General features: G+C 44.4%; 1 protein-coding gene across 2 annotated transcripts in view; it reads right to left on the bottom strand.

Moving 5' to 3' along the window:
- Positions 1 to 20836, bottom strand: part of ATP9A (ATPase phospholipid transporting 9A (putative)) — a 134980-nt gene that overhangs the window by 54931 nt on the left and 59213 nt on the right. For both annotated transcript variants that reach the window (XM_081255888.1, XM_081255889.1), the window contains exons 10-13: positions 14735 to 14811; positions 13053 to 13213; positions 10560 to 10702; positions 9457 to 9569 (exon numbers count right to left, since the gene is read on the bottom strand). In XM_081255888.1, coding sequence (XP_081112014.1) covers positions 9457 to 9569; positions 10560 to 10702; positions 13053 to 13213; positions 14735 to 14811 — 494 coding nt within the window. The remainder of the gene's footprint in view (positions 1 to 9456; positions 9570 to 10559; positions 10703 to 13052; positions 13214 to 14734; positions 14812 to 20836) is intronic.

The raw sequence follows: 20836 nt of genomic DNA, 5'->3' as shown, positions 1-20836 counted from the left end.
GCCGAGTAGAGAAATCCTGAGAAACCCACTCAGCACCATCAAATGTGGAGGACAAGCAACCCCATACCCATCTGTGTTACACACTGGGTACCATGAAGGCCTAGCTTTGAATAAAGGGGTTCTACTGCCTTAAAATACAATAAAAAATTAAGACTACTACAAAGAGACCACTTGTCAACAGTCTATGAGTTAGTGTTCAATAAAAAACACTCAGGTGCCCTGCCATGACCCACCTGATTAGCCTCTCTCTCCAACCTCCTTCCTGCCTCAGGGCCTTTGCACGTACGGGACCCACTTCCTAGAACACTGTTTCCCACATCTCTGCAGAGCTAGCTCACTCCACCTCATCATTCAGGTCTCCATTCAATGTTTCCTCCTCAAAGACACCTCCCTTGAGCCCCCTAATCCACGCTGCCCCCTGTGCCCACCCCACTGGGAGCCACGCTTCTACGTTACCATGTGTGTTATTGTCTCCAATGGCTAAAACTGGATTCTTTACCTGATAATTCTCCCGTTAGACCATGAGAACAGAGAGCTTGTCTACTGAATTCTAGTACCAAGAGCAGTAGTTACTAGCAACAGATATTTGTTGAGCAAATGAACAACTTAATATTCCTAAGATACTGGTTAGAAGTCCTCATTTGTCATGAACTTTTTTTCCATCTCTAAAAAGAAATAAATATCAAATTGACGAACATCAGTTCCAGATTTTAAGTCACAGTTTAGGACAAAAGACCTACAATAGTCTTCCTGCCTCTACAACTGAGTCTCGGAAGCTGGAGATGTTTGTGAAGTTACTGAATGCTGTGTTCCATTAAAAACATATTTTATCCAACAGAGCAGAAGCCTTCCGATCTTTTAGAATGAATCACGTTTCATACCCATGAACACATGGTTGCCCAAAATAGAGAACAGATGGGTTATGAGCAACAAGAAAATGACTTTCATTTAATTTTTTAATACTATTTTTAGCAGTGGCATTATACTCCTCAGGTAATTAGACAATTACTAAATTATTCTGGTCATGCAGGCATACACACTGCTCTGGCTTCCTGCTCTGTTAACCTTTGGTGTCAAGAGGACACGAGTTTCACTTCCAGGCCAAAGGGCACGGCATGGTAACAATAATTAGAGTAATATATCAGAACTACAGTTTAAATGAATCATTATTTGCCAAGTGCTTTTAATCATAAAGAATTTAACTTTAAAATTATAACGAGGACTGAAGATTTACAGAAAGGTTCCCTGTCCGGGAGAGACTAAATCAAGAACATTTTTTCTAAACTCTATAATTTATGTTCTAGCCATGGACGCATGTCTTCATTTTTTTGCCCACATTCCCCAGCACCTGGACCAAATTATTACTTAACATTAGGAGCAATAACAAGACCTTTGACAAAGTAATTGCTCTGGCTGGCAAGTTTTAGTAACAGTGGATTTGAATGAAAGGCTGAGTTCAGGGCATCTTCCACAAACCTTCGGATTTTATAAGCAATCTGATTCTGTCTACAGAAGTCAAATATTTCCAGTCGTATTTCAAATGTGGGATAACACAGAGCTTTGGGGTTTTGCATTCCAGGTGAAACCACACTAGGGCAAGGCAAAAAAGAGAAACACAGCCCAGATTTTTGCAAGGACCTCACTCTCAGATCAGGGAACCATTTGACAACAAACTAGAAAATGACGGTGATTGAACTGGACCAACATCACAGGCAGACACTGGTTTACTATCTCCACGTTCATTTTTCTCTCTCTTAAACTGATACTTATCACACTTTCCTACTGTTTCAGGGAAGAGGGGTCATAACCACTGATTCTGAAATTCTCTATTAATTTGCAAATAAAAGGCTCATCCACACACCAAATGGCAATCCACATATATCATGAAGGCACCGGTAATTACCAGGAGCTCAGCTAGTATTCGTATTGAGGCCCAGTCCTCAAACATCCTCACATTCCCCATATGGAAGAGTTTCACATTGTACAGTGTTTATCTCTAGCCTCCTCCCCATAGGCCCTTTAACCTACACACATTTCTTCTTACTTAAAAAATACCAGGGGAAAATAAAAACAGATGTGGTAACCACAGAGACAGGTTACAACTCTTTTTGCCGTGGGGGGGAGCCACTGGCCCTCTTAAGGAAGGAGGGCAAAATAGCCTCACGTGAGGTCAGAAGTTGGGTGAGGAATCAAGATCTCCGTACACAAAGGCCTCTGACTTGGGCCCTTCGGTGGATATCTCACACCTTGTGATGTTTTGGTCATTCCAGGGCAGCCCAGCCAACAAATGAGACACGGAGATTCAGTGAAAAAAACAGGCCTCCATTTCTCATTAATAATCCATGGCAGGGACATTTGCCAGTGAGAACTCCAGCCTGTATTTCAGGAAACAGTAATACAGAAATTAAATGCCGAGCCACCAAGAATATCAATTTTCTTTCCAAATGCAATGAAAACATCACCACTTATGAACATTCATAATATTACCAGATACGATGGATGGGTTGCAACTGGTAAAAATACACTATTGAAGAGAAGGAATTCCTGTTTCAATAGGCCCCCTTCACTCTCCAAATTGAGCTCAGAGCTGGTAACTCATTAACCTCAAAGGTCCACCTCCACAGAAACAGGCTTAGAGCTACCACTTCCAAGTGAATCAACTGCCTTACACGCTAAGTGACTGCATAAACACAACGTTTACTGCTTAACAGTACACATCTTTCCGTATGACAGAGGCAACAAATTTCAATTCGTTGAAACTGAACCACATATTACACAGGGGTTCTCAACTTGGGAGAGTTTGCCCCCCACTGGGCAGTGTCTGGAGATACTTGAGGGTGTGACAAAGCAGGTGCCGGAGGAGTGTGCTACAGGCATCGAGATGGTAGAGGGCAAGGATGCTGCTAAACACCCTACAGTGCACAGGGTGGTCCCCACAGCAAAAAATTATCCAGCCCAGATGTCAATATGCCAAGGCTGAGAACCAGACATGAAGCCACTGCCACCGTAAAACCGGGGTTAGGATGGTGAGGCCAAATTATGTGAATGCTGAATTGGATACTGTCAACTTAAGATTTGGATTTTTTGCATTAATTTTGAGTTTTTTAAGTACTGCATTACAGTGTGATTTGTCTTGATGACGGCGTTTTCTTGCCATGTCAATAAATTTTGCTCCCTGGGTGCATGCCTCACTCTCCTTAACCCTACCTAGTCCTGGCCCTATTATAAAACCATTAAAAAGGATCATAATCATGACATATGTGAAAAGAAAGAAGCTGGACAGTGTTATTCCAATAGTGGTTCTTAACTAGAAATGACTCTCTGAATAACCAGTAAAGATTTTAAGAAGTATATATACATGCTTGGGCCCCTGACACTTAAAGAATAGAGTAGGGCCCAGGCATATATACATATTTTTAAACTTCATAGTTTTTTTTTTTTTTTTTTTGGCGGTACATGGGGCTCTCACTGTTGTGGCCTCTCCCGTTGCGGAGCACAGGCTCCGGACGCACAGGCCCAGCGGCCATGGCTCACGGGCCCAGCCTCACGGGCCCAGCCGCTCCGCGGCATGTGGGATCCTCCCGGACCAGGGCACGAACCCGTGTCCCCTGCATCGGCAGGCGGACTCCCAACCACTGCGCCACCAGGGAAGCCCTAAACTTCACAGTTTTGATGCTCAACTCTAGTTTAAAAGAATTACAAAAATATGATGCCTTCTTGTTGAAAAGAAAAAAAGGAACAGAGAGAGAGAGAAAGTACACATCTCCACAGACACACAAAGGCAGAGAAAAAGCCTGGCATTTTATACACCCAGGTGTTAACACTGGCTATCACTGAGTGATGTGAATACAGGTGATTTCAATGTTTTTTATTTGTACTTATCCATGTTGTTTATTTTTTCTGCAGAAAAAAAAAATGTATCCTAAGAAAGTATTAGGAATTTTTTAAATCAGTAAAAAACAAAGTAAGCTCTGTGTCCCAGAGAAAAACACACAGACGAAAAATTCTTCCTCGAGAAAACATGACCTTCTCTGTTTCCTATGGATGCAGAAAGCAAGAGGTACACTATCTGGGACACAGCAAGCACTGACAACCGAATGCATCCTGTGTGTATATATCTTGTGCAGGAAAGTAAACCACAAACTCACACATTCACCAACATACTCATTAAAAAGAAAAGGAAAAAAATGCTCAGTAAATTCCAACTCTAACAAATCCTAAAACAATATCAGAGACAAAACGTTAAGTGAAAAATCACAGTTCACAGATCAAAATACGTGAAATAACGTGAACTATGTTTTTTTGAAAAATAAGAATTCACATGTACAAAACAGCCTAGAAGAGCGCTCTTGGTCTTGGTCTTCCCTGACACAGGACACCACGAGCCCCCCACTTCCCACAGTCATCCATTTTTTTTCAGATACATATATTAATAAAAGTTAAAGATATTTCCACTTGCTGAGGGGAGTAAAATAAAATAGATGACTACATATTCCAGGTAATGAAGAACAGTCATCTCAAAATACTTTGAACGTGTTGAGAAGAAATTTAAGTACCTTCCATACATGTATATTTAAATTGTATAAATATTGTATTGTGCATTATGAAACAACAAAAAAAAATCTAAAATGATATGATAAAAATGAAAGGAGCATATTTCACAGAATTAGTTAATACCTCAAAATAACATATACTCAGGGTAAGGGGCACTGAGAATTATAAATTTTAAATTATAATTATGTAAATTATTTAAAATTATAGATTCAAGCTGTCATATCTGTCATAAGGGGCATGAAGCGCTGGCATGTGCTGCAACCTTGGGGATGCCATGCCAAGTGAAATAAGCCAGGTGCAAAAGGTACTGATTGATTCCCTTCATCTGAAATGTCCAGAACAGGCAAACCACAGAGACAAAAAGTAGATGGGTGGTTGCCAGGGGCTGGGGGAGGGGTGGGCGTCTAAGAGATAGGGGGTCCCTCTTGGGGTTGGTGAAAACCTTCTGAAATGAGATAGCAGTGACGACCGCACAATGTTGAGAATATACTAAAAAACGCTGACCTGTACACTTAATGGGTAAATGTTATGGTTTGTGAATTTTCTCTCAGTTTTGTAAAGGTGCCAGTAAGTGAATGAATAAGCCAGAGGAAAAATCATCACACCTCCTTAGCCTGTCATGGGTTTATCTCATAATGTGTTGGCCATTTCCTTGTGGTTTACTTGGGCTTGTATTGATCATCTGGAGTTTCCCTGCAGGAATCTTGTAAAGCCACCTGCCCTCTTTCCTCTTTACGAGATTACTTTAGTTAAATAACGTCCCTAAAACCAGTCACCTGGACACTCATGAAACACAATCTGAATTTCAATGTTCTGAAAATAAACAATCGTAGAATTCCAACTCCTTTCACAGGACACCTCAAGGACTGTGCCTGATAAAAGTTCATCTGATATGTGGAGTGGGGGTCCCAGGGTCAATCTTAAAGCTATTAGTAAAGTTTAAATTTTGCTTTAATTTTGAAGATGAAAATGAAATGTGAATAGACATTCTAATCTTTTCCTCTTGCACCTCAATGGGTCTCCTTGCAAACTCTGTTTTGGAGTCCACAGATTTAGACGCTGACATTCTGAAAAATAAGGACGCACCTCAGATGTGCGGTAGCTGTTCTCAAACTCTGTTTTACTTTGGAATCACCTGGTTCACCTGTTAAAACTGTAGGTCCACGCACCACTCCTAGAGATTCTGACTCTGTCCCTAGAGATCTGAGCCAGGAGTTCCAAATACTCTACCTTAGGAGACACTGTTATAACATCCTGTTATTAAACTCTAAAAGTCAGATGAATGGCTGTAATGGGCAGGGGAGAATCATCTGGGGTGGTGGTCTAATACTGGATTGTGGGGATGGTTCCACAACTTTGTAAATTTACCTAAAAAAATCATTGAATACTACAGTTAACATGGCTGAATTTTATGTATGTTGTACCTCAATAAAACCAAAGGAAAGGGCTTCCCTGGTGGCGCAGTGGTTGAGAGTCCGCCTGCCGATGCAGGGGACGCGGGTTCGTGCCCCGGTCCGGGAGGATCCCGCATGCCGCGGAGCGGCTGGGCCCGTGAGCCATGGCCGCTGAGCCTGCGCGTCCGGAGCCTGTGCTCCGCAACGGGAGAGGCCACAGCAGTGAGAGGCCCGCGTACCGCAAAAAAAAAAAAATTAAAAAAAAAAAAAAACAAAAAAACAAAGGAAGGCCTTTGTACTTGTCATCACAAAAGTAGTCATGTGTTTACTGCAGGGCTTTTCGATGTCCCGAGAGAAGGATGCACGTGGCCCCAGGGGGTGGAGTGTGCACACCAGCCTCGGTCTTTCCCCATCACACTCAGCTACTTAAAACCCAAGGCCAGGACGGGCAAATCAATTTATGAGCTTCCGCTGAGGAAGGGTGATGAGTTAAGAGTCCACGGTAAGGATTTCCTTAGTGGCGCAGTGGTTAAGAATCTGCCTGCCGATGCAGGGGACACAGGTTTGATCCCTGGTCAGGGAAGATCCCACATGCCGCGGAGCAACTAAGCCCGTGCGCCACAACTAGTGAGCCTGCACTCTACAGCCCAAGAGCCACAACTACTGAGCCCACGTGCCACAACTACTCAACCCCGCAAGCCTAGAGCCCGTGCTCTGCAGCAAGAGAAGCCACCGCAATGAGAAGCCTGCGCACCACAATGAAGAGCAGCCCCGGCTCGCCACAACTAGAGAAAGCCCGTGTGCAGCAACAAAGACCCAATGCAGCCAAAAATTAATAAATAAAAATTTTTTAAAAAAAGGAGTTCACGGTAAGAACTTTTAAGACTTTACACAGTGTTATCTGTGCTAAACCAAAAATGGGCTACAAAAGCTGAACTACACAAATATCCTGAGGAAGGGTGGCTTCTGTCAATACCACAAGCTCTTAAAAATACCACCAGCAGTGGGCTTCCCTGGCGGCGCAGTGGTTGAGAGTCCGCCTGCCAATGCAGGGGACACAGGTTCGTGCCCTGGTCCGGGAAGATCCCACATGCCGCGGAGCTGCTAGGCCCGTGAGCCATGGCCGCTGAGCCTGCGCATCCGGAGCCTGTGCTCCGCAACGCGAGAGGCCACAACAGTGAGAGGCCCGTGTACCACAAAAAAAAAAAAAAAAAAAACATCAGCATGGGCAGGGGTGTGCTTCCTGCCAGGGTGCACCCCAAGGTCTACGAAGCTGTCTAACAGGACCGTCGGCAGCCGGCACCGCTGAGACAGGGCTGAGAGGCAGGCGGGACTCGGCCAGGTGCTGAGAAGCACAACTATCCACACAGTGGCCCCTCAAGAGGGGCCCGGGAGGCATTGGGACCGATGGTTCAGAGGGAAGAATATTCCAAGACACAGAAACGAGGCTGCTCACCTTGCCCTGAATGCTGCAGGCAGTGGCGTAACGGGGTGAGCGGGAGGAGAGAGTGAACAGCGGGAGAGGTGGAAGCAGGGGATGCAGGCCTTGCTGGACCACATGGAAGCCTCAGACCCTGCGAGGGACCTGCCAGTACGAGGGCGATCCTGTGCTCCCGGGAGGGAAACAGGGAAAGCCTGCAGGGGGGTCACTGCAGACAGCCAGGCAAGGGAGAATGTAGTTCCTGCCTAGTGAGCGAGAGGGGATGAAGACAAAAGGCCAAACAGGTGATGTGGGGGGAGCAGGGCCACGACTGAAGGCAGGTGGTCACGGGGCAGGAAGCGGGGGCACTTCCCAAATCCCTGGACGGAGCTAACAGGGTAAATGGGAGTGGCTCTTACTAAAACAAGAACAGCTTAGAGAAGCAAGTGTACGGGATACAGGAAAAATGTCGGGATGGTGGGTGCACCGTCCTCATGACCCACAAGCAGTGATGCCAAGTATGCAGGTGTATTCCAGGCTAAAGCTCCTGGTCGGGCCGACACAGACATGGGAGCCATCAGCTTCAATAGGGTGACAGAAGCTGGATAAGAGCGGAACCCCCTAGAGTGTGACACAGAGAGCCCAGCACAGACACCACATCACCTCCCAGAGGAAGACGGGTCAGAGAGACAGAAAGGAACCAGGGGCTGACTGTGGCTTTTCCTCTCGGTCCAACCAAGTCCTTGTGATTTTTTAATAGTCTTCAAGTCCACCTTTGAAGAAGGACAATGGACCATTTGGGGACAAGCCACGATGCCCACACAGGGAGCCTAGACGAATGACAAGGGCTTCGTGGCTGGTAGTAGGTGATGACGTGACATGGATCAAACAAACTGTTCTCCACTTAAAATCCACCCCCACTTCCACACTATCCCCTGCCCTGCCATTTTCAAGAGATACCCCAGAAATCCAGGTGTGCAGGCTAGCAAACATTCCGGAAAATTAAATGTCGACTATAATTGTATCACAAAGCACTTAGAGAGTCCACCTCTCTTACACAAAAATACATTTTTAATTGGCCTTCTGACTATGGAATCATTATCTATTTGGACAAATTTAAGCAAAACATGGCCTTTTTATTCTATTGCCCCCAAACAAGTGTCATAACACGTAGCTGGTCTAATGCAGTCCATCTTAGCCCTGGGTGTCTCAGAATTAACCAAGGGATTTGTTTGTTTTGTCATCTTTCTTTTAAAACACAGGAGCCCAGACTCTCCTGTCATCTTAATGAGTCAGAATCTCTAGGGTACCAGACCCAAGTAAATGTCTTTTGTTTTTATTCTGTTTTTAAAACATCACCAGTAATTCTGATGAGCAGCCAAGGTGGGGGACCCGCTGGTCTAAATTTTTAGGACACTTACAAGTAATACCTTTCTCTAAAAAAAAAAAATGACCGGTTTTGAAAAACCTTTAAGTGGGGGGAAAATCAGGAGCAGATAAGTTGACCATCATCTCTGATAATTTCTTCCATGAGACTGCTGAGTTGAAAAGAGATGAGGAACTAAAGCTGACTGGTTATACCGTGATTATGTCACAAGCAGCCCACTAATTATGCTGCTTTGGCTCATAACGGGGGAAAGGAAAAAGCATGTTTGTAAACTTGAAGGAAAACCAACCATTAGGTTCTCAAAGTTCTTTCTGGCACCAGTTACTAGCAAATAATTTTTTCTTATGTTTTCCCCAGTATCCATTAGTATTTCAGTATTAACCCTGGGGATGAGGAAGATGGGGGAAAAAACCTCAAATGCAGCTCTATTCAAAATGTGAAGGATTAGTGGTTGCCAGGGGTTTGGAAGGAAAGGTGGGGTTGGGGGAAGTGAGGTGTAACTGTCCATGGGTACAGGGCTTCCTTTTGGGGTGATGAACATGAAACTGACTGTGGTGATGGTTACACAACTCTGAGTATACAAAAAAAACACCGAACTGTACACTTCTAATGAGTGAATCATATGGTATTATGAATTCTTCTCAATATAGGTGTTAATAAATGTAAACCAATTGTTTGGGTATCAAAACAGAAGGCTTTACCTGGGTGTAAATACTAAAAATGTGGCTTTGTACTTCATCCATTGAGTCGAGGCCATAGGCCACGGTGCCTAGATGGAGCCGTTTGAAAACCATCTCATTCTGGGTAAGAGTTCCTGAAACACAAGACAAATCAGTAACTGCCTACATCCCGGAGCTCTTATTATTATTAACAGTAATGATAGCTATTTGGCTTTTTTTTTTTTTTGAGAGTTTACTGTATGTCACAGACTGGTTTCAGCACTGCTCCTGCTGGATGAGACACCTGTGATATTCTGTCAGCCCGGAATCCCAGAATTTCTTCTGAAAATAGAACCCCAGGTTTCCAGGGGGAATTATCACCCCCATTCCCTGGGATGGTCCAGAGGGAGCATCAATCAGGGTGCCTGACTCATTCCATTGGCCAAGAGGGCAGCACGTGACATACATGAGGCCAATCAGATTCTATCTTGAAGGAATCTAAACCTTGAGCAGACGGGCATATCGACAGAGGATGAGTCGAGTCAAGTCAGGAGACCATCCCAGGGGTCCTGATGCTGACACAGCCAGAACTTTCCTGGTTCTTCTCCTTCCTGAAACCTAGTTTTGCTCTGATTTTCCGAATCTTTGCAACAGATTCCCTTTTATCCCATTATCACTGAATGGCAGAGAGGAAGCTAAAACCCAGGTCTCCCCACTCCGCACTTGCTCTCAACTACTACGACAACCTCGTAACTTGACAGATGTTAAACTGTGGAGCGGTATTTTGAGGTGTGGTTTCAAGGTCAGGACTTGAAGCCAGACTGCCTGAGTTCAAAGCCTGCTTCTGCCACTATGTGCTCCTGACAAGTCACTTAACCACCAAGTCACTTAATACCCCCGAACTCACAACACCGGGGAAGGATTAAGTAAGTGACTATAAATACCCAGAACGGTGCTTCTGTACATAATTAGCATGAAGTAAGGCTTTGCTGCTATCATCATCATCATCATTACCATCAAATAGCCTGTCATCATCAAAAGATGAAGAAATAAAAGAGCAGCAGCATGCATCTCTAACACCTCCAGAAAGAGATTCCAAGCACCTTCTTCGACCTTGAATCCTGCGAGGGCCACAGGAAACTCACCGGTCTTATCTGTGAGTAGGTAGGAAATCCTCCCCAGCTGCTCGGGAATCGTGCTGGAGCGAACCACGGTCCCGGGGATTTTCGAATCCCTGCGAATCACCCAGCTGTACACGATCTTGCCCATGTCCAGGTTCACACGCAGACTGTCAGAAAACCAGAGCACACAGGTTAACGGGATAAACATGAGACTGCCTGTATCTCAACAAGGACTCTAAATGCACATCGTTTGTGCCATAACATCTGGAATCACCCCCTGTAGAAGCACACTGCTGGGGCTGAATCCACACATTCAACACCACTATCAAATTTCCATGAAGCGATTCTGTTACGGACCAAAATAAAATATAAAAATTTAAGATACTTTTAAAATATTGAAAAGGTAGTTGTTTTAGCCTTACTTAAAAAAAGAAAAAATAGTAGTCCTCTGAGCTGATGTATTTTTGATACCTTATTCATTTTTTACATTGTGGCAAAATATACATAACATAAAATTTACCATTTAAAGCATCTTAAGTGTACAGTTCAATGATATCAAGTACATTCACATTGTTATGGGACCATAGTCACCATCCATCTCCAGGACTTTTTCATCTTCCTACACTGAAATTTTATACCCATTAAACAGTAGTTCCCCATTTCCCCTTCTCCAGCCCCCAGCAAGCACCATTCTACTGTCTCTATGAATTTGACTGCTCTAGGGGTCTCGTACTATGGAATCACACATGATCTGTTCTTTTGTGTCTGGCTTATTTCACTTAGCATAATGTTTTCAGGGTTCATCCATGTTGCAGCATGTGTCAGAATTCCCTTTTTTTTCCCTTCCTTTTTAAGGCTGAATAATATTCCTTTTTATGTCTTATACTCATTTTTTTAAATTAATTAATTTATTTATTTTTGGCTGTGTTGGGTCTTCGTTGCTGCGTACGGGCTTTCTCTAGTCGTGGTAAGCAGGGGCTATTCTTAGTTGTGGCGTGCTCGCTTCTCATTGCGGTGGCTTCTCTTGTTGCAGAGCACGGGCTCTAGGCACGCGGGCTTCAGTAGTTGTGGCACACGGGCTCTAGAGCGCAGGCTCAGTAGTTGCGGCGCATGGGCTTAGTTGCTCCATGGCATGTGGAATCTTCCCGGACTAGGGCTCGAACTTGTGTCCCCTGCATTGGCAGGCGGATTCTTAACCACTGCACCACCAGGGAAGTCCCTGTGTTATACTCATTTTTAAATATTTCATTGCAAACAATAAAAAGAAATCTTCAAATTCATTCATAATCCTATAAACTGATTAAATTGCTAACTATTTCACTGGCTAGCCCTGGCCCATATGCAGATTCAATGCACCGATTTTCAGTCATGTTGTAGACAGAACTTTAAAGACTACAATTATACACAACATTACAGCACAAACACTCTTTTGTTAGCAGTAAATTAGACTTATTTATTCTTTGAAACCATCATCCAGAGCACACTAGCTTGGGGTTCAATCTCCTTCTTCTAGTCATGTTGTTGTACCAAAACCACAATCTCTGTCTTCGGAAAAAGACAAAGTCTAGCTGGGATGATGTAAATACACAAAAGAGCAAGACAAAATACAGGGCAATATATCAAGTGTAAGAGAGAGATTATAAGCACTAGAAGTCTGAGGGGAAAAGATATGGCTTATTTTATAATTATTTACTGATCATTTATTATGGGGAGAAAGTAGAAACAAGCATCCAACAATATGGGTCTAAATAAATCATCAGGCATAGAATACATACTACAGCAGTTCTAATAAATGACGGTGCGTAAGTATATTTGATGTGAAAAGTTATTTCCAACACATCCTTTGTTAGAAAAAAAAAGTGGAGGGTGGGAGTGGATTTTTATGGAGAGCAAATTCTCCTTTTTCTAAAATAGAAAGCTGTCTAGAAAACATATATCCCAAAATATTAACAGCAATTATCACTTAGTTGTAAGATTAGAGATGATTTTAATTTTATTCTTTGGCTACTGTGAATTTTTTTTTCTACTATGACCATCTATTACTTTATTTTATATATATACATATATATATATTTTTTTTAACCATTTATTCAGCCTTCAAATGAGGTAGTCGAACAATTGTCTGGCATGTGCCACCAAGCTTCCACTGCTAATCAAGCACCATGAGTCCAGACTCAGGCTCAGAATCCTTCCCAACACAGCACTCCCACCAGTCACCACCAACCTCTTGGGGCTGGTAAATAAGATGAAATCTAAATGGCATGTCCAGTGTACACTGAGACTGGGCAAGGCCAGACCTCTTGAGCAGAGAGTAATTCCAGAAAGGATGGTTCAGGGAGGAATGTGCCCGTCCAGTGCTCCAGCCAGAGCGCCGCCTACACTGCTGACCCTGCCTGTCCTTGGTCATCACTCTACAAAGGGCCCAGCTCCTTCTCAAAACCACAAAACCATGACCTTTGAATGAAAAGAGAGAAGCAAATGTCGCAGCACTTAAACACAAGCTTGTTCTCTGCTTACCTGATGGGAATGATGTTGGAAAACAAAAGGAGGAAGCGGATGATTTGTAGGTACCAACGTCCGGCGAAGTGCTGGAGGGCGACCATGACCAGAGACACCACCACCAAAGCTCCAAAGAGGATCTTTGTTAGGCAGTTCACTTCCAGGTCAAACAGGCCAATCTGTGGGACAACGCACAGAGCGAAGCTTGTGATTAGCTGGTGCAACCCACAGCCCGCCCGGAGAACTGGTCCTTCCCCCACGAACACCTCCACCTCGGGCAAGACAGTGGGCTCCATGGATCCCCACATCTTTGGGTGAGAACACTGGGCTCCACAGGCTAACAGACATCCAAGGGACTTCAATGAATCCGATTTCGATTTTTGCTTAATGAATTTAGACTTAGCCTTGGAATCACATAAGTGGGTTACTGCTGCCTTCAGCGATGCCGCGCACTGCGTGGCCTCTACCATCCTCCACAGCGGCCTGAAAAATGACTCAGTCCTACAACTCTGCGCAGCGCACCACGCACTAATTCCCTATTGCCTGGAAATTCAGGGCACTCACCACTGGTGGCCCCTGATTTTTAGATGCTGCATTCATGAACGTTAGTATTTTAATGACTACATATTTATTTTAATGTATATTCTTTAACAATGGAACCAGCACATGAAACCCATCACTTTGCAGAAACACGGCCCCGGATACAGCTAAAACATCAAACAGGTGACATTTACAGTTGTAATAACGATGGTCGTCATGGGGGTTGTAACGGCAGGGTGAAAGGACTGGCATCTGTTCACAGTATTGACAAAGAAAACCACTCTGCAATACTCTGACTCTAAGAAACTGGGGGAGGGGTGGAGCTGGGAGGGAGGGTGCTGGTGAGAAGGGAGCAGTAACAGGCCCAATCAGGCAGACCGCAGAGCTGACCCCGCTTGCCCTGCCACAGCAGCTCAGCGTGGCTTTGAAGCCAGGTCTACACAGCTTGGTCAGAGCGTGGTCCTTCTCCAGGCCATTTCTCCTCTATAAGATGAGGCTGCAGAAGCACCTGTGCTCACAGGCTGGCGTAAGGATTAAATGAGGTGCACGTGAAGGATGCCGCACAAGACGTGGCATCAGTTCATCAGTTCATTTTAAAAGCTTTTAAAACGTTATGTATTCATTTACAAGCAGTCCTTGTTTAACTGCCGTGAGCTTCGCAGATACTGAGGTTTTTTACAAATTGAAAGTGTGTGGCAACCCTGTGTTGCCAGACGATAAGTTAGTATTTTTTAGCAATAAAGCATTTTTAAATTAAGGTACGTACATTGGTTTTTTTGACATAATGCTTTTACTGCTCACTTAACAGACTACAGGATAGTGTAAACATAACTTTTAAATGTACTGGGAAACCGAAAAATTCGAGTCACTTGCTTTGTTGTGATACGCACTTTCCATGGTGGTCTGGAATAGAACCATCACCTCTCCAAAGGCTGCCTGTACATACGAATACATATTTATGTACTGTGCGTGTGTATCTATATATACACACATACCTATGCACATACACGTACGTGAAAAGATAGTTTGTATAAATGAAGTCACACTGTCAGGGGTTCCTGTTTTTAAATCTAGCTTCTCACCCCACCAACACCAATCATCAAACTACATCAGGTCAGAAAGTTCTGGCAAGGAAGCACATCCTGTGACTCTGTACACACCTTACTTCGAGGATTTGAGGTATTCATGACGCTCCGGAGTTCTCTCCCCGTGTAAAGAACAACACCCACAATAGTACCTAAGGTGAGAAAAACAACCCAAAGAAATGTGAGTACAGACAGGCACGCTTACAGACAGAAGAGTCCTACCCGCTTGAGGAGGATGTTTTCTCAAACCAGTATCCACACCGTGAGATGCTGCAAAGTTTACATCGGGGCCAACCAAGACCTACGTCCGCACTGAGGGTAGGAAAGCCCCTAGACGCATGTGGCCATTCACATTTAAATACAATTAAAATTAAATAAAATACAGTCCCCCATTTTCACTAGCCACATTTCAGGTTCAACAGCCATATAAGGCCAGTGGCGGCCATACAGGGCAGTGAAGATACAGGACATTCCCACTACTGCTAAAAGTTCCACTGGACAGCACTGGCTTGTGGGGTCCGGCAGCCTCCGATAGCGGGAAAGGTGCTATAGACTTCCAGAGTTGCCTAGAACTTCATAAACAATTACAGAAACTTATGAACACACCCCTCTTATTAGAGCACGTTCTTCCCAGGGAGTCTGATTCCTTTCAGATTCGGTGTGTAACTGGAACATCTGGGGGATGTCTGTCCAGATGACAATTCTTTCCTGAGAACTTCCCCACCCCCTCTGTTCCATCCCCCCAGCATAATTTAAACTAAAAGGTATCAATTCTTGTAAACAATTTATAGAAGAAACACAAATGACCAATTAACATCAGAAAAGATGCTTCATCTAGTGAAAAACCAAAGAAATGCCAAATAAATCATTTTTACTCCCATCCTATTAATAAAAATTCAAAAGATTGAGAACATTCAGTGTTAGCCAAGAGGTGGGGGAATGGACTCTGTCATGTACCCTGTTGGCTGAGGTGTCAACTGGAATAGCCTATTTGGGAAGGAAAATTGGCAATATCTATCAAAAATTTACATTTGTCTCCCCTTTCCAGTGTGTGCCAGGAAAACACTCCACACAGTGGGGAAGACGGACAGTCAAGAAGGAAAGCAGGACACCGGTAACCACGGAGAGAGGTGGGTGCCACGATGAAATGAGGAGAGGAACAGACAGGAGGGGACCAGGGAGGCTGCTGGCGTGTGCTGCGCGGCCAGGGACGCTGTCTCTGAGCTGAGGACATCTGAGCGGAGACTTGAAACATGAGAAGGGGCGGCCCTGCCAAGCGCTCAGGAAAGACCCCAGGAATACAGACAATCTGGTCTCTGCTGGCCCCTCACTCTTGGAACACCAAAGAGGTTTAAACAGAGTTGGTAAAAGAGCCCAACGAAGCACTGGGGCTGTGTCTCCTGGGGGGAGACACTGAGGTCCCCGCCCCCGACTTGACGCACACAGCGTTCTGCACAGTGCAATTCCCTTCCAGAGACGCACTCAGCAGATGGCGGGCCGGGGAGGGCGCCTGCCCACTCCTGGACGGCTGGCAGCTCCCGCGAGCGCAGGCCCATCCCCCCAGCAGATGGTCGGACGGTGCGAGCCGAGCCTGGGCCGAGTAGGGACAGCCACACGGCCCTGGCACTCATCCCGGGGCAGACGTGGGTTGGTCTCAATTCCCAACATCCAGGGTTTGAGAGGGTCCTAATAGCAAGGGCCCCCAAGGGCAGTGTCCCCCACTTGGCACCGGGCAATCTCCACACCTTCAAAGGCTACTGGAAATGCCCTCCCCTGCAACACCCTCTGTGCCCAAAAGCAAAACTGTCTCCAGGAGATGCGAACCCTGGCCTCAAGCCACCCCGAGGGAGCACACCAGCAGCACAGAGCTGCGCTGCTTTGGTCTGCTCAGTGCTCTTAAGGTTTTGAATTAGGTGCCAACTTTTAAATGCAGAAACTTTCATATAAAGCATAGGGATTTCCGGCTTCTTCTAGAAAATCGGAAGTCCTGCTGCCACTGACTGCTCGATCCTCACTGGGTCACCAGCAGATGTTGAGCTTGGCCACTCCCTTTAGCCGGGCTCCTGCTCTCTGCTCATCACGGTCCCCACGTAGCCCTTGAAGACCCCCCGAGACCTCTGACCCCTCTTTCTAGGCTGTGCCCCCTGCAGTCCCCCCTCACCCTCACCACTCTCATCCTCACTCTCACCCGCTGCCGCCTGCCCACCATGGCGATCCTCTCCATCCTGCTGGCTGGGATCTCCCACCGGCCAGGCTGCTGTGGTCAGGTATTTCACCAAGTCCTTTGGAACCCTCCAGAAGAGGGTGGTGCTGGGGTCAGACCTACACTGTGACTCCTCTGACCCCATCCACAACAAGATAAACCATGAACCCCAGAGAAAGAGTGTTCGACACATTTACAGCAACTACACGCTGTTCTGACGTTCGAGCCTGCAATCCCGGGACAAGCCCCAAGGAACAGGGTACAGATCAGCTGGGCATTATCAGACCCACGTGGCGTGACCTGCATGCTGATCACACACAGCAGGGTCACAGATCCATCTGCTACAGATTACGGGTGGGGCCAGGGGGACAAGAAACTGGTCCCCCTCCACAGAGAGTCTGAGAAGAACTGGGATCCATAATATCCAGGCTCCTTCTCTGCCAACACCCCGCCCCGGCCTCCCCCATCCCCTTCCCTATCTTCGCCCCAGTGACTCCTCAGCTTAGCAGCACAGTGTGGGGTTACCATGGCAACTGCATCCTCTACAGACTGATGCCAGCCAATGCAGCTGGACCCTTAGCATTGCCTGGCAAGCTTTTTTATTCTTTAAACTTCCAACTGGTAACAGCTGAGTGACCAAGACACAGGAGTTAGATTCTAAAGGGAACAGAGAAGTGAAATCTCATATAATTAAGATTACTCTTGATGGCTGCTCCTGGAGTTGAGCCCCAGGAGGAAATGGCTTGCATATAATGCCGAGTTTACATTAGAAGCAGAGTGCAGTCAGATATCTACTTGGTGAGAAGCAGGGGAAACTGAGGCCAGCTAAGGAAATGGTAACTGCCCAACTCCTCAGACTCACTCTAAAACATATATTCACTGAAGGGCGTGGCAAGCAGTGCCACTGGATCAGGAATCACCACTCTCTCTCTCTTCCCACATCACCAAACACAAAGAGAAGAATTCAGACAAGTGGAAAAATGCACATTTTAACTTCACAGTACATTTCTGATGAACTGTTTGAAATCTTTTTTCCATCTTCAAGATCCCAATTTGCCTTCCATTCTCCTCCTCCCAGGAGATGATCTCTCCAAGGCTGTGTGACCTTAGGCAAGTCGCTTGACCTCTCTGAGACTCAATTCTTCATTCCATTAAATGTCCTCATTTAATGTTGTGAGATTAAATGTCCTCATTTAATGTTGTGAGACCAAAACAAGAGAACAGAAGCGAAACACTTGGAAAATAAAAAGTGTCTGATAAATAAGACTTATTACTGTTAATCTCTGGAATTGAGGCTGAGAAGCCTCTTCACTCATTCCCTCCACACTCCGAATTCCCCACGTTTTCACTGAATCACTTTCCTTCTCACTGGTTTCAGAGGAAATCCAGAGAACTCACTCCCACTTCCTCCCATCTCCTCTGCAATTTATATTAAGTTTAGAGTAAGCTATAAATCCATGGAGGTGGAGACAAGGGTCTTCTGGTATAGCACAGCACTAGGACCTAGCAATGGAGCTTGGCATTATTATAAATAAGTGCTCAATAAAGGTTTGCTGCATGGAAAGAAGGAAAGCAGGAAGGAAGGAAAGAAGAAAATTCCCAGAATGAACACCAGACATGTAAACATGTATTTCTTATCGAAAATTATCAAAACCAGTGCCTAACCAAACAAACTGTCAGTCACCCCTACCCCACCCACCCAGAAGTAACCACTACCCTGACTGCAAGAAATGAAGTGTGCACTGTTCACATTACTGCCTGGGAAGGAGACGGGTATGTCACAGGCATCCTTGAATTTCAGTCCTGCCTCTGCCAGGTGCAACATGACACACAGTTTAAACCCACTCTGGGGCTTCGCTGGTGGTGCAGTGGTTAAGAATCCACCTGCCAATGCAGGGGACACGGGTTCGAGCCCTGGTCTGGGAAGATCCCACATGCCACACAGCAACTAAGCCCGTGCACCACAACTACTGAGCCTGCGCTCTAGAGCCCACGAGCCACAACTACTGAGCCCGAGTGCCACAACTATTGAAGCCCGCGAACCTAGAGCCCGTGCTCCGCAACAAGAGAAGCCACCGCAATGAGCCCACGCACTGCAACAAAAGAGTAGCCCCCGCTCGCCGCAACTAGAGAAAGCCTGCGTGCAGCAACGAAGACCCAATGCAGCCGAAACTTAATTAATTTTTTAAAAAAACAAACCCAGTCTGTTCTGATTTCCCTTAACACCTCTCTCTGCTCCACCTGAAGAGATGGGCGTTTGACACAGGATGTCCCCCTCCCAACATGCATGCTTTATCATGTGACGTCTCTGTTTCCCATCACACTGTCTCTTTACACAGGGCCACAAACACAACCTGGCACAAGTGTCCGGAGCTGGGGTTTGAGCTGAGGTAAGATCCCTTTGCTGGCTAGTTGTCCTAACATTACTCCTTAAACCAAGATGAATCCCAGATGGAGCAAACATTTTAATATAAAACCATATAAACACTCCAAGCAAACATTGGTGTACTATTAAATTGTTAGAGCAGGGAAGATTTTTCTCAGCATGTCACAAAAACCAGAAACCATAAGGAAAAAACATCAATAGGCCTGCCTATATAAAAATTTTAAACTTTTGTGCCAAAATACGAATGAGATTAACTGGGAAATAGTAATTGCAATTAAGGTAACAAACAGAAGGACAATATCCTTATTGTCCTTATAAAGAGTTCTTAGAAATCATTTTTTCAAATGAACCCCTCAACAGAAAAATGGGCACAGGGCATAAAATGGCAGTTCGTACATATATTTTGAGAAATGCAAACAAACCATAAGCATGAAGAAAATTGTTAAACTTTACAAATTATTTTTAAAAGGGAAATCAGTATGTTAGATATTTATTCAATGTCTATAGGTGGGCAAAAATTTTAAAGTCAAACAGAACATGGTGCTGGTTAAGGTACATTTATAAGATTATCAGAAGAGGGAAGTTTGCCCTGTGAATCAAAATGTACAATGTATACACCCTTTCACTTAGTAATCCCATTTCTATGAAAATGGTGACGACAGCAACATTGAGAAATTCTATCTGGAAAAACCAACCAAACAAAGCATATCACAGACAAAAACAAAAGACAAACAATAAACTGTGAGAAAATGTGACTGATGAGAGATGACAATTCGATACCCTTTCTTCTATAAAGTATTCTTACAAGTCAATAAAAAAAAGAACCTAGAAGGAAAGTAGATAGACCAAAATACTAAGAAAGGTCTTACATGTGAAAAGATGTTCAACCATACTCACAAAGAAATAAAAATTAAAACAACAACAAAATATCATTTATCACCTAACAGACTAGAGACAAATGAAAATAGTAACTTTTAACTCCTGCATATTAAATACACCACAAAATTTTTTTAAAGCCACATGACATATTTATGGAATCTAAAAAATAAAACTACCTAGTGAATATAACAAAAAAGAAACAGACTCACAGGTATAGAGAACCAGTGGTTACCAGTGGGGAGAAGGGAGAGGGAGGGGGAGGGGCAAGACGGGTAGAGGATTAAGAGGTACAAACTACCATGTATAAAATAAATAAGCAACAAGGATATATTGTTCAACAAGGAATAGAGCCAATATTTTATAATTACTGTAAATGAAATATAACCTGTGACTCACTACATTGTACACCTGAAACTTATATAATACTGTACATCAACTTACCTCAACTGAAAAAAGAAGAAATTTTGAAAAAAAAAAAAAAAACAAATAATAAATTGGATGGGGGAAAAAGGATAGGAGGTTTAAGCATCAGAAATGAGAAACTCTTACAAATGATTAAGAAAAAGATAAGAACCATAACAAAAAAATGACTAAAGGACACACAAAGTAACTGGCAAAGGAAGAAACAAAACAGATATACGCAAAGATGGCCAACCTTCCCGATAACCTAGAAAATGTAAATTGAAACAAATTCTTTTTCAGTCAAATT

Source organism: Mesoplodon bidens (genome assembly GCF_964165515.1).
Source record: "Mesoplodon bidens genome assembly, chromosome: 15".
Taxonomy (NCBI): domain Eukaryota; kingdom Metazoa; phylum Chordata; class Mammalia; order Artiodactyla; family Ziphiidae; genus Mesoplodon; species Mesoplodon bidens.
This window is presented reverse-complemented; position numbering and strand designations above follow the sequence as displayed.